At 43.4% G+C, this 12,457-nt stretch overlaps 1 protein-coding gene across 1 annotated transcript in view; it reads right to left on the bottom strand.

Moving 5' to 3' along the window:
* The window catches only part of LOC309552107 (kinesin-like protein KIF13A), a 116,379-nt gene that overhangs the window by 35,230 nt on the left and 68,692 nt on the right, over positions 1 to 12,457 (bottom strand). The window contains exons 10-11 of the mRNA XM_082252888.1: positions 4,312 to 4,389; positions 1,017 to 1,173 (exon numbers count right to left, since the gene is read on the bottom strand). Of these exons, the coding sequence (XP_082109014.1) occupies positions 1,017 to 1,173; positions 4,312 to 4,389 (235 nt within the window). The remainder of the gene's footprint in view (positions 1 to 1,016; positions 1,174 to 4,311; positions 4,390 to 12,457) is intronic.

Here is a 12,457-nt window from a genome sequence, read left to right as displayed (position 1 = left end):
CGCTTGGCTATTCTCGGGCAGACAGCGCATGCGCGGTGACGTGTACCATGCCCGCAGCACTGCATCTCCTATACCATGCCCACAGCTCTGCACGTACCATGCCCACAGCCCTGCATCATGCCCGCAGCCCTGCATCTCCTGCACCATGCCTGCAGCCCCTGCATCTCCTGCACCATGCATGCAGCCCCTGCATCATGCCCGCAGCCTCTGCATCTCCTGCACCATGCACGCAGCCCCTGCATCTCCTGTACCATGTTCAAAGCCCCTGCATCTCCTGCACCAGGCCCACAGACCCTGCATCTCCTGCACCATGCCCACAGCCTTTGCATCTCCTTCTCCATTCCCACAACCCCTGCATCTCATGCACCATGCCCGCAGCCCCTGCACCATGCAACCGCAGCCCCTGCATCTCCTCGACAATGCCCGCAGCCCCTGCATCTCCTGCACCATGTCCGTGGCCCCTGAATCTCCTTCACCATACCCGCAGTCCCTGCATCTCCTGCACCATGCCCACAGCCCCTGCATCTCCTGCATCATGTCTGTGGCCCCTGAATCTCCTTCACCATACCCGCAGTCCCTGCATCTCCTGCACCATGCCCACAGCCCCTGCATCTCCTGCACCATGCCTGCAGCCCCTGCATCATGCCTGCAGCCTCTGCAACTCCTGCACCATGCCCACGGCCCCTGCATCTCCTGCACCATGCCCGCAACCCCTGCATCAATTTTTAACAATGAGAATTCATCCTGCATATTACATTTATGAAGTAGCAATGAAAATAATTTTATGGTTGGGGGTAATCACAACATGAGGAACTGTATTAAAGAGTCGTGGCATTAGGAAGGTTGAGAACCACTGACCTAGAAGAAATCCATAAGCAGCACATACAATATTCATTACTTTAGTGTTGCTTGCGAATATATGATTTTAATACTGTACATGTTTTGCCTGTGTTTCATGATGACCTCATTGGTTTCATCACAATTCCAAACTCACTAGTTATGCCTTCAAATAATACCTGAATCCTTGTCTGTTCCCTCCAGTTCACTATCTTCATTAACATGTTGTTTTCTAGTCTGGTTAATAAGCTGAACAATCCGTTGGTGAGGAGATGGATCCAGTTTAGACTCTCTCATGTCTTCTGATAACTTACTGCACACACAGTGCTGACATTCCTATGGATAAATAATATTAGGAATTCTCTTTGGCTACAGACTCCCTATTTTCAGAAGGTATTTGAATGCACAGATCAGGTTTACCCGCATGTAATTCTTTATTATTATAAAAAAAACATTTCTAGGAAATTGTAACAGGGGTTGTTACTCTTGAAAATATTACTACCTATTGACCACTGTGATAACTGTGAGGTTCTAGGCATTGTAAATAACTGTCAAATAATTATTTCATGAAATGGAATAATGACTGTACGTTGTGTATAAACTGAACGTTCAATGAGAAAATCATCATTAAACAAAATTGTCAGCAGAGATAAAATAATGAGTCCAGCTTTTTGATGCTATAGTGGTCATAAGTACTCAGAAAAGGGTGCTCAGGAGCATTCAGGAAGTGAGTGCTCACAATTACTCAGGAAGTGAGTGCTCACAATTACTCAGGAAGTGAGTGCTCACAATTACTCAGGAAGTGGTGCTCACAATTACTCAGGAAGGGGTGCTCACAAGTACTCGGGAAGAGGTGCTTACAAGTATTTTAGAAGGGGTGTTTATAAGTACTTGGTAAGGGGTTCTCACAAACTCTTGGGAAGAGGTGTTCATAAATGCTCAGAGATGGGGAGCTCACAAGTACCCAGGAAGGGGTGTTCACAAGCACTTGAGAAGTGGTGTTTTGTCTCTAACCTACTGTTACCACGCTATTCAGCATGGCAACTTACATATGATTGGCTCCCTTTATGAGATTCTTGTGAGCACCAACCGATGCCATTGCTGGTTACCTTACATCTGGCTGTTATTCCCCCATTTTTTTGCTATGTTGGCTATTTATATCCTTTTACCCATTCATTATTCCATCTGTGGGCGAAATGCGGGGTGGGGCACATCCGAGAGACAACTGTTACTTTATTTTGTCTGACATAGCCATACATCACCGTTATACCTTGCTCTGATCCTACCCTGAAGAAGGAACTTTTGTTATATTTCTGAAACATGTTGGGAATATTTTTGTGAACTCCCCTTCTGGTTTGGTCCTCAACCTCATGAGACCCACCTTGGATTCCAGAATATGAGCTATAGGGTATTGGATATATAGTATATCTGTATGGCTATTTTTGTTTTTTTGTGATTATAATCACTATTTTATCATGTTTGAATAACATTTTTGGATTTTACTCTACTGTACTCTTATTATCTAGATGTTAACTGCCTCTAAAGTCCCATTGGGGCTCCTCTCATTGTTCCACAAGCACTTGATAAGAGTTGTTCACAAGCATTTGGAAAGTGGTGCTCACAAACACCCAGGAAGATTTTTAGAGCACCCTACTGATAAAGACACCCTTTATATATGCTCTGCCCATAGTCTCTGGCACTCCTTTGTGAGCAGTCTCTGGTAGTCTTTTATTACATGTGAGCAGTCTCTGGCAGTCTTTTGTTGCATGGGAGCAGTCTCTGGCAGTTTATAGGTTATATGTGAACAGTTTTTAACAGTCTTTTGTTACATGTGAGCGATCTTGGACAGTCTTTTGTTGCGTGAGAAAGTCTCTGACAGCTTTTTGTAACATCTGAATAGTTTTTGAGAGCCCAGTGTTATATGCAAACCATTAAAACCAACATTTTATTTATTTTTTTACCTGTAAGGCCCCGTTCACATAGGGGCGATCCGACTCGGGAGGGCGACCTCCGAGGTCGCGGTGCGAGCAGCGCGCCGCGACCTCGGATCGGCCGCCACGGACTTCATAACATTGAAGTCTATGGCGGTCGCCTGCGGGTCGCCCCAAAGAAGCTCCGGACCCTTTTTCTAAGTCGGAGCGACTTGTGTCGCTCCTATTAGAACGGGTCTGCAGCTTCCCTATGGAAGGCGACCTACGGCGACCTGTGAGGCGACCAGGTCGCCTCACAGGTCGCCTTAATGTGAACGGGGACTAAGAGGGGATTCGCCCCAATGACCATAAATATGGGGAGTTTTCTTCCAAGTGAACAGCACAGTAATGTACTGTGCGCTGTAGATATATTAATCAGTAGCCAGGATTCCCTGAGACTGAAAAGTTATTTCAAGGGTTCCTCCGTGTTTTCAGATTGAGAAAGACCAATGCAAAAAGTCTGGGACAGGCTTTTGTTTAGTAACAGTGGATGACAGGTAGGGTTGACTATCCTGCTACTGAACAAATTATTAAAAACCTTTATGCTTCAAAAAACATTTTCCCTAAAGCGGCCCCTTTCTTTGCTAAGAATAAATTACTATCGGTAAAACCTTGCCTAATAGCCATGCCAACTAACAGTAAGCCAAACCCACGGTTTGCCTCATTGTGTTGCTACATGGTTTACCTTCATCCTTATTTAGTGCCCTGCTCTAGTCTGGCTAAATATAGTTTTTGGCTCTGCTGTATTCAGTGGAGCAGCAATCTTTTTTCTAGGTCTGGCCAGGTATCCCTAAGCTTGGTGGTTGATTGCTCCTGTTTGCCTTAGGAAGAAGCTTCAAGATATAGAGTAAGAGGGTCAGCCACTATCTGTTTTTAACAAATTCTTGGGTGGGGGCACCCAGAAGGTGGCTGGGGAGGAGATAAATGTTTAGGAGGCTTGTTTAGCAGAGTCTCCTGGGGCTGCTGCATCTGGGAGGGAGCTGGTGTACTAAAGAGCTGTTGTTAACCCTTTAGCATGTTTGGCTGAGGGCCTGGAAGAACTTGGATTGAAAGATACTTCCTGCAGGATACTACCCTATGGAGCCAGGCTGGAGAGGGACTCCTTTTTCACTGCAGAGTGTCACGTGGAAGCTGGTTAGTGACAGTGTCCTGCAGAGCACACTATATAGCATTTCCTATGTTGACACCAATGTCTACCCTAAATTCGGTCTGCACAATTGCTGCTAAACTAAGCAGGAAGAAATTTAGGTGTTAAACATAGTATTCTGAAAAGCTCTCAAAAAATCGAGAGAGGCAGGAAACCAGGGACAGAAAATGATGTCAGACTCATCTCTTTTCTAGCTAGTTTATAATGATAACAGATGCTGCCACGTCTAAATGTGCCACAACCTCCTAGCATTGCCATGGTAATAGGCATACAAGAAGCAGGTAAGACTGGAAATCAATAACACAAGACTTGTATATCACTTTAAGCAAAGGAATTAATTCTGTTTCATCTCCTCACCTCATGGTGGCATCTTTTCTTTTCGCCAAGCTTTTTTGATAACTCTCTCTTTTCTTTCCAACTTAGTTTTTTCACCATCTGCACAGAATAGAATATTAACAGAATGAGCATATTTTTATTAGCATTTTCTCTATATGCCGTGGATAAGAAAGTGAGTTATTTCCTCAATAATCAGTAATCCTAGTGTGCTGGGAATACAAGCTCTCAAAGCAGGGAAATGATTGTCTTATCAGCCAATCTATCAAGAACTGTCGCCAGGCAGAAGGTATTACTGGTTTTATAAAGAGCATAAATCATGCTTTTTTAAAATTAATTTTAGCAAAATTACATACTGCTGGGAAAGACACAGTAAATGTTTTTGGTAGGGAGGTTTGGCTAAAAATTTTGTATTAAAGGAAATGTGTAGTGAATGAGTTATTGAAAATGGTTAAGAATAAAAAATACAAAATAAATACTTTTTTTTTTAGGTGGAGTTTTAGACTTTTTTTTTTTTTTGCATCTTCCAGAGCCTGCCTAAAAATCTGATTCAATAAACCGCTGCTTACATTCTCTGTAGTTTAAGTTGTATTTAACAGAGTTAAATGGCTTATACTAGAGTCTCATATCTTCTTCGTCTGAAGTTTTGATCAAACAAAGCTGCAATGTGGCAGACAGTGACTGCTGTTATGTATTCATTTGTGGGCATGTCATCTTCACCCTGAACATGGGGGTACCTTTCCCGTGGAGTGCAATGCCTGGGGCCAGGCGGAGACTGTGGTTATGTAAAAAAAATCAAACAATTCCCCGACTTAAGCCCCGTACACACGTACCGATTGTTGGCCGTGAATTTCCGGCCGCCGCCCGATCGGCCGATTATCGGCTTGTTAGTATGATGATTCCGACAACCAACTGCAACTTTTCGGCCGAACAAAATCTGGTGTGCATGCTGTAAAATTTTTGTTGGCCGTCAGTCAGTACAGATTTGGGCCGACAAAAATCAGTTGAGCAAGACTGGGCATGCTCAGAGAAGAAAAAACACACGAAAAGTAGACCAGAACATGACATCACTTCTGCAGTTGGTTGTTGTTGGCCGAGAAAATTTGTGCGCAGTCTAGAGCACATTTCAACCAACACAACAACACTGGACAAAAGACGGCCGATCGGTCAGCCAACAATCAGTGCGTGTGTACGAGGCTTTAGAGATGAGCCTTCACAGTGTGCAATAAAAGTACAGAATTCCTAGCATGGACCTCATGTGGGCACTTGTTAACTCCTTCCTACCTGTACCACGTGATCAGGCCATAGATATCTGTAATGCAGAATTGTATCTGGTTGCTGTTGGATACTGACTAGGGAGGGAGCCACTTAATAATCCCCTCGCTACCAGAGAACCTGTCACCTTACCAGGTATCACACCTAATGACTGGTTGCTGGATGTCTTGACTTGTACTTGGGTACTATTAGCAGCTACACTCATTTTCTTCTTGTCTTGCTGAGTTAAAGTGGTTGGTAAGCCACTTAGTGTTGGTGCTTCAATCCCCTAATAATAATCACAAATGATTTTCAATTAGTGTACGTGTTTTGTAAAAATACGCCACTAAATACCTTATTTTATAGGCACTCACGTGACTGACTGGCTCTCTCTCCTCCTCTCCTCCTGGCTGAAGTCAGCAGGGTTTTTTTGGCCCTGCCGGCAAATCGTCAAATTGAGAGAGGAGGCCAGACACATGATCACCGAGCTAAAAATATGCACTGTCACTGTACTAATGACACTGGCAGGGAAGGGGTTTAACATCTCGGGCGATCAAGGTGCAAAATGCGTTACTGTGTGTGCTGTTTTTACTAAGCAATGTGCTGTTTCTGCTTTGCAGGAATAAAAAAAAAAAACAGCACATTGCTTCTGTCAGAAGACAACCCTGTGTTTGTTTACCTTCACAGGGCTTCCTTTGGTAATGTCCAGACCTGATCAGAAGCTGCTGGCGACCAATCAGTGTCCGGCACCCGCTGATTGGTTGATGCTGTAGCTAATCATAGTACAACCAGGGCTCCCTAGCCAGCACGCAAATCACGTACTAGGTACGTGATCAGGCGCAGAGCAGACATCCTGTCATGGTATATTTATGGTGGACAGTCCGCAAGTGGTTAATGTAACTTTATTGAACAGGTTGCAACATAACAATTCAGTATGAACAATGTCTTTCTCCCAAAACTAAGTACTGTAGTGTGGCTGCCCAGGCATACCTCAATGAGGTGAGAGTCCATCTTGGCACTCTCCATGGCTTGAATGTCTCCCAAAATCCCAGTGCCTTTAACAGACTGCAAGGCGCAGCAGTCCCTGTACCTCCAGCTGTGAGCAGGAACAGAACCAACCAAAAGTGCCCTGAAGATCAGCCTTCCCCCCTTTCTATAGCACAGGTGGACTAGCTGAATTGTTATCAGACTCTTGTAATCACCTGTACTGCAGCACTAAGCACACATACTATTTATTTTTTTAAGTAGTGCACCACAACTTATTGGAGTCATTTTCATGCATTACTGTATACCCTATGTTTAGATATAAAAAATTGTGATGTGAATCCAGTACCACATTCAACCCAATTCTAGGCAGTTTGAATAGGAATTAGCCGACAGACGAAAACCCAAACTTCTGCCTATACAGCCCTCTGTTCGGCGCAAAGCAAGCATCATATATAGCAGTGCTATTTCTAACACTTCTAGCTGTGATAGTTTCCTACTGTCACTGATTTTTAAGAAAGCAGCGAATGCTTGCGCCTACTGTGTCGCTAGGAACCACTGATGTCATCGGTAATCCGTGCCAAATTAACAAATAGGTGGGGATAGCAGTGACACCACTGTACATATTTGGGTAATAATGTCACCACTGCCCTTCCTTTATATAGCTTATGATGGTTACGTGTGTTGGGTCGTTACTTTTTTTAAAGCAGCAGGCACCGTGATTAACGATGGATTTACAAGGGATTTTATTTTTTTTAACCACATTAAGACCACGCGGCAGGCAGCCTCTACTGCGTGAACCAAACGTAGCCCTGCCTCGGTCGCACATGTGGTGCTGGCAGCGGGGATGCTGATGCACAGGACCAGCGGCACCGATTGCATAGTTGCCAACATTTAAAAAATATTTCCAGGGACACTTTGCAGCACAGCTATCAATTACCACACCCACTTCCCTGAAGCTCCGCCCACTCTACATAATTAATTTTGCCTACTTATCAGATTATAGAGTCTACTCAATATAGAGAGAATTACAGGAGATTAAAAAAGGGAATTTCAAATTTAAGGCCACAGTAGCAGAGTTGGAATAATTCTCCCATTCAGCTGCACTACTTCTGCCTAACATTTATGGGCAGCCCGATTAACAGGCGCTTCCAGGGACAATATAAATTACCTGGGACAGGCTCCTATTTGCAGGGACTGTCCCTGGAAAAAAGGGACAGTTGGCAAGCATGCGATTGTCGCCGGTCATCTGCGATCGCTCCCCACTGAGAGAGAAGAATGGTCAGCTGTTACAAACACAGCTGACTGTTCTTCTCTCTGAAATGATCACAGAGCGCCTGTGATCCTGCTATATAGGAACACAGATCTCTATGATCATTTTATAGGTCCATCCCCCCACAGTTAGTAAACACTCCCCTAGACTCACCCCCTATGCTCACATTTAACCCTTTGATCGCCCCTGGGTTAACCCCTTCCCTGCCAATGTCATTATTACAGTAACAGTGCATATATTTAGCACTGATTACTGTAGTAATGTCACTGGTCCCCCAAAACGTGTCAAAAATGTCAGTTAGGGGTCTGATCTGTCTGCCGCAATGTCGCAGTCCCGCCAAAAATCTCAGATCGCCGCCATTACTAGTAAAAATAAATAAATAAAAATGACATAAATCTTTCCCCTAGTTTGTAGATGCAATAAATTTTGCGCAAACCAATCAAAATACGCTTATTGCAATTTTTTTTTACCAACAATATGTAGCAGAATCAAATAGCACAAATTGGCCAAAAAGGATGAAAATTTTAGATTTTTTAATTTTTTTGGGAAATGTTATATAGCAGAATATGAAAAATATTGTTTTTTTTTTTCAGAAAATGTCACTCTTTTTTTGTTTATAGCACAAAAAGTAAAAATTGCACAGGTGATCAAATACCACCAAAAGAAAGCTCTATTTGTGGGAAAAAAGGACATCAATTTTATATTGGTACAGCGTCGCATGACCGCGCATATTTCCCTTAAAATAACGCAGTCCTGAATCGCAAAAAAAGGCCTGGTCATTAAGGGGGCAAACCTTCCGGTCCAGAAGTGGTTAATAAAGAACGTTTGGGTGATAGAAGACCAGGAGCGGGAGAACATGGAAAATGGGGCCCCTACACCACTGGAGGAAGGCACACTTGAGGGTGGTTCTTCCAGAACATGCAAATATGCTACTGGCTGATGAAAAGGGAGGATTTTCTCTCCGAAAATGCTTTCCCAGAATTCTTTGCGATCTGAGCAGGACCCAAACCCTTCGTGTTGAAGTGTCTCTTGTGGTCTGGTCCTCCTCTACCCCTCTGTGCATCAGCAGCGCTCTAACATCCGGTAACGGGGACATGGATCTGGACTGTGCATTACACCCAACCATCAAGGAGGACACACTCTGCTCTGATATGCTGGTTTCTCCCCATATGTTTATGAGGGCAATTCCAGTTGTGTTTGTTTTTATGTGCGCCTAATCTAATAAAGCTTTATGCCTATGAGGCTGTCTTGCGCTCTTCCCTGTCTATGTTTCCTGCAAATTTAAACCTCCCAATCCGGTAAATTAGTATTTAGTACACAGCATTACTTCCAGTTTTTGTTATTTACTTTGAAACATGTTGTTTGATGGTTTTATACATTGTTTCTTTGTATTCATTTGTATTCTTTGTATATTTGCCATAGACCTCCTGCAAATGCCCCCCTTCCATAGTGGATGATGCAAGTTGTGCATAATTAGAGATATCAGGTCCTGTTCTGTGCTCCTTAGACATTTTTGTTTGTGTTTTGGAGCACAGCATACTTGCACATTATTGCAAATATTCAGAGGCACACAGCAAATTGTGTTCCCCTTTAATGAATTACTATTGTATTTTATTGCAACACTGTTCAACATCTTAGTTAACTGTGTTTAAGAATGGAATGCATTCTTTTTTAAACAAATATAAAGCATTTACTTCTCCTCCACAATATCCTGGACTTTGTTTGCCATTCTATGTGATGCTAGCATGGGACTAGTATAGACAGTAATTAAGAGTTCATGAAAGAATAACAGAATCGCATTGAAAAGTGTGTTTAACTTGCGTAAGTAGGACGACATCTTTCAAGTAAAGCAATTCTTGTGTGCCATTTCCCTTTCTCCTGAACACTGTTGCCATGGTGATCCACCTTTACGGCCTTTGTCTAGAAACAATGTCTCCCTGAGTGACATCACCAGACCAAGCTGAGATACAGAGCTTTATGATCTTACAAACAATGTTCCTAATTAAACACATGAATGCTAATCATTAGTGCAACCTGTAACTGCCTGCAAGAAAAAAACACTGATATTATACTGTATTGTGATATGCAAAGTTAAAGGAGAGCTGGCCTCCCAGTTTTACTGTATGTTAAAGGGAGTGTTGGGAGTCCCGTTAGAGCCAGTAAGCCTAAAATATTAGTTATACATAAACAAAATAACATATTTCTATAGGCTCTTTAGACTGGTTGTTCTCAACCATGGCTCTATGGAACCCTGGGGTTGCTCCAAAGGTTGCTAGGGATTTATTGAGCTGTGGTTACCTGATCTCCTATGTGATAATGTCTGCAATGTTCCTTGGTCAACACCACTTAGCAGAGCCAGCTGCATGAACCCAATGATCTTTTTATCTGTCGGTAAGAGGAACATTCTGACCACATTCTTCTTCCAATTAGCCACCCTTGTAAGGGATTTTTTTCCCACTCGCCACTTTGAATTTGTTTTGTAAGGGTTCTCTGAGACCTGTAAATTATTTCAAGAGTTCCCCTGGGGTAAAAAGATAGAGAAATGCTGTGTTTCTAGGATATGTTTTCTACCCTTTAACCTTCTGAATTGCCAAACCCCAACGGTTCCCACTTTATCATTCATACAAAATTTGACCCGGTGTCCCTATAAAAGGTATTGAGGACAGCAGCTAAGCCTGTCTTCTCTGACATACACATATTGCTCCTTCATTCCAAAGCTGGTAGGATGACTGTGTGGGATAAGTCTCTGATTGCCAGCCAATTAGAAGCTGGAGCACCATGCCACGCTTCCCTCCTGCTGGTGCTAGCATGAAGATACTATATTTGTAAATGGAAAAAGACAGATCTTCTACTTGCTTTATTATGGGATGCATAATAAGGCGCAGTGAGCATGCCCTGATGATGCCTGCTCACATGCCTTTAAAGAAACAAAGTTGCAAGGTATAGATATTTTTGCATCCTTGGTGCCAAAATAGGGGCTTATTTGGAACCAACCTTCCTCCCATGAGGGAGTATGTATTTTGACGCCCCTGACGACGTCTGATTGGACAAAACACGTTAGGGAGAGCGTGGACACGACACATCGCTGCACGCACGGACTGCGGCCATCTTGCTGGTTAGAAACTATCAAGCACTGTGAAAATGACATGCTCATTTTTATTTTCAAAAGCATGAGAATTCTGGATTTGCTTTTATTAAACGTTTGAATGCTTCTACATGCTACACTATGAGGCGGTCTTTGTTCTCATTTCAGCATATCTAATCTGTATATAGAAGCAGTCTCAGAGGGGCCAACAGGACTTAGTCTGCTGCGATTTTGGTAAACAGGAGTGAGCCTGAGGAGTGTTGGAGTGCTGTTTAACTACCTATAATTTTGTGGTCCATATCCGATGGTAAGAGGCCAGGTGAGGTGTGGTGCTGGTGGAGGACTACTGTTTCACCAACAGTTCTTTTGTTGTCACACACTCTGGGTATCTCCTAGGATTTGTGGACTTTTATGTAGCACCCTCCTATGTAGGTGCTAGGAAAAAGCATCTTATGCTCCTTCTGCTTATCAGGGGAGCCTGATCTATTAAGCTGCCTGTTGCATGTTCTAAAGTGTGATTCAATGGGTCTAAGGGAGTGTCCCCACTGCATTTAATAGGGGAGCCTGTTGGACAGTGGAGGAAACATAGCCAGTGACACATTGGCTTTTGTGAGTGTCCCAGTAGGAGGGCACTCTTGCAGTGCATCCTTGGATTGCTCAAAAAAGCCGGGGGACATGTGACAGTGGGTAGCAGGGTCCCAGGAGGAGGCGGACGGCTTGTCTCTCCTCCTGTAGCATGAGGAAACTGGTCTTAGGAAGTCGGCCTAGTGAACCAGGTGTGGAGCTGTGCTGCAGAGGATCCAGTGGAGCTGCTGGCAGAGTCTTCTGGAAAAAACAGTGTCCGTGAGTACCAGGGGACTTGCCAAAGGGTCTGCCGAGGAAGGGGGACCACTCCAGTGAAGTCAGAGGATCAAGGGGCCAGCTTACACAGAGTGTCAGAGTAAAGGGGATGCCGTATAGAACCCTGAAGAGTAGGGAAAAGGGGGGTGCTGAGTAGGACCCTGAAGAGTGATTCACAGTACAGTTCAGTTAATTCTTCTTCACTAAAGTGGCAAGATGAAGCAGCTGCCTTGCCACATCCAGTGTTAAACAGTCCCAGCAAACTGTGCATAGTTATTCCGTTGGTATATCCCACTCATCCCTTCTCCTATCCCAGTTCTCAAATAAATCAACAAAAAAAACAAAACCCCTGGACTGTTTTCTGACTTAGCCAAGCACTTAGAATATGCTATATTGTCAAGTTTTGCTATGGGTAACCCAGGGGAATCAGTAACCAGCAGCTCCCATGAGAGTAGTGCTACATTTATATTAAATTGACTTTAGAGCGCTGCATTTTTTAAATTAAGTTTTAATTGTCACACACAATTAATGCTAGCTGCAGTCCACAACCCAAGCGCAAGGAGATTGTTTTGTTTACTTGTATATTACTACACCATCTCTGATGTACAAGTACTATGGAAGGTCCAGATTTTTTAAAAACAGAGGCCTCACATGCTCCAGCTGTATATTCACCTTAAATATTTTACATATTTAAGCTGAACATTCACCTTCATCGCATTTGCATTGTTATAAAG

The sequence above is a fragment of the Pelophylax lessonae genome (assembly GCF_965119305.1).
Source record: "Pelophylax lessonae genome assembly, chromosome: 4".
Lineage (NCBI taxonomy): Eukaryota > Metazoa > Chordata > Amphibia > Anura > Ranidae > Pelophylax > Pelophylax lessonae.
This window is presented reverse-complemented; position numbering and strand designations above follow the sequence as displayed.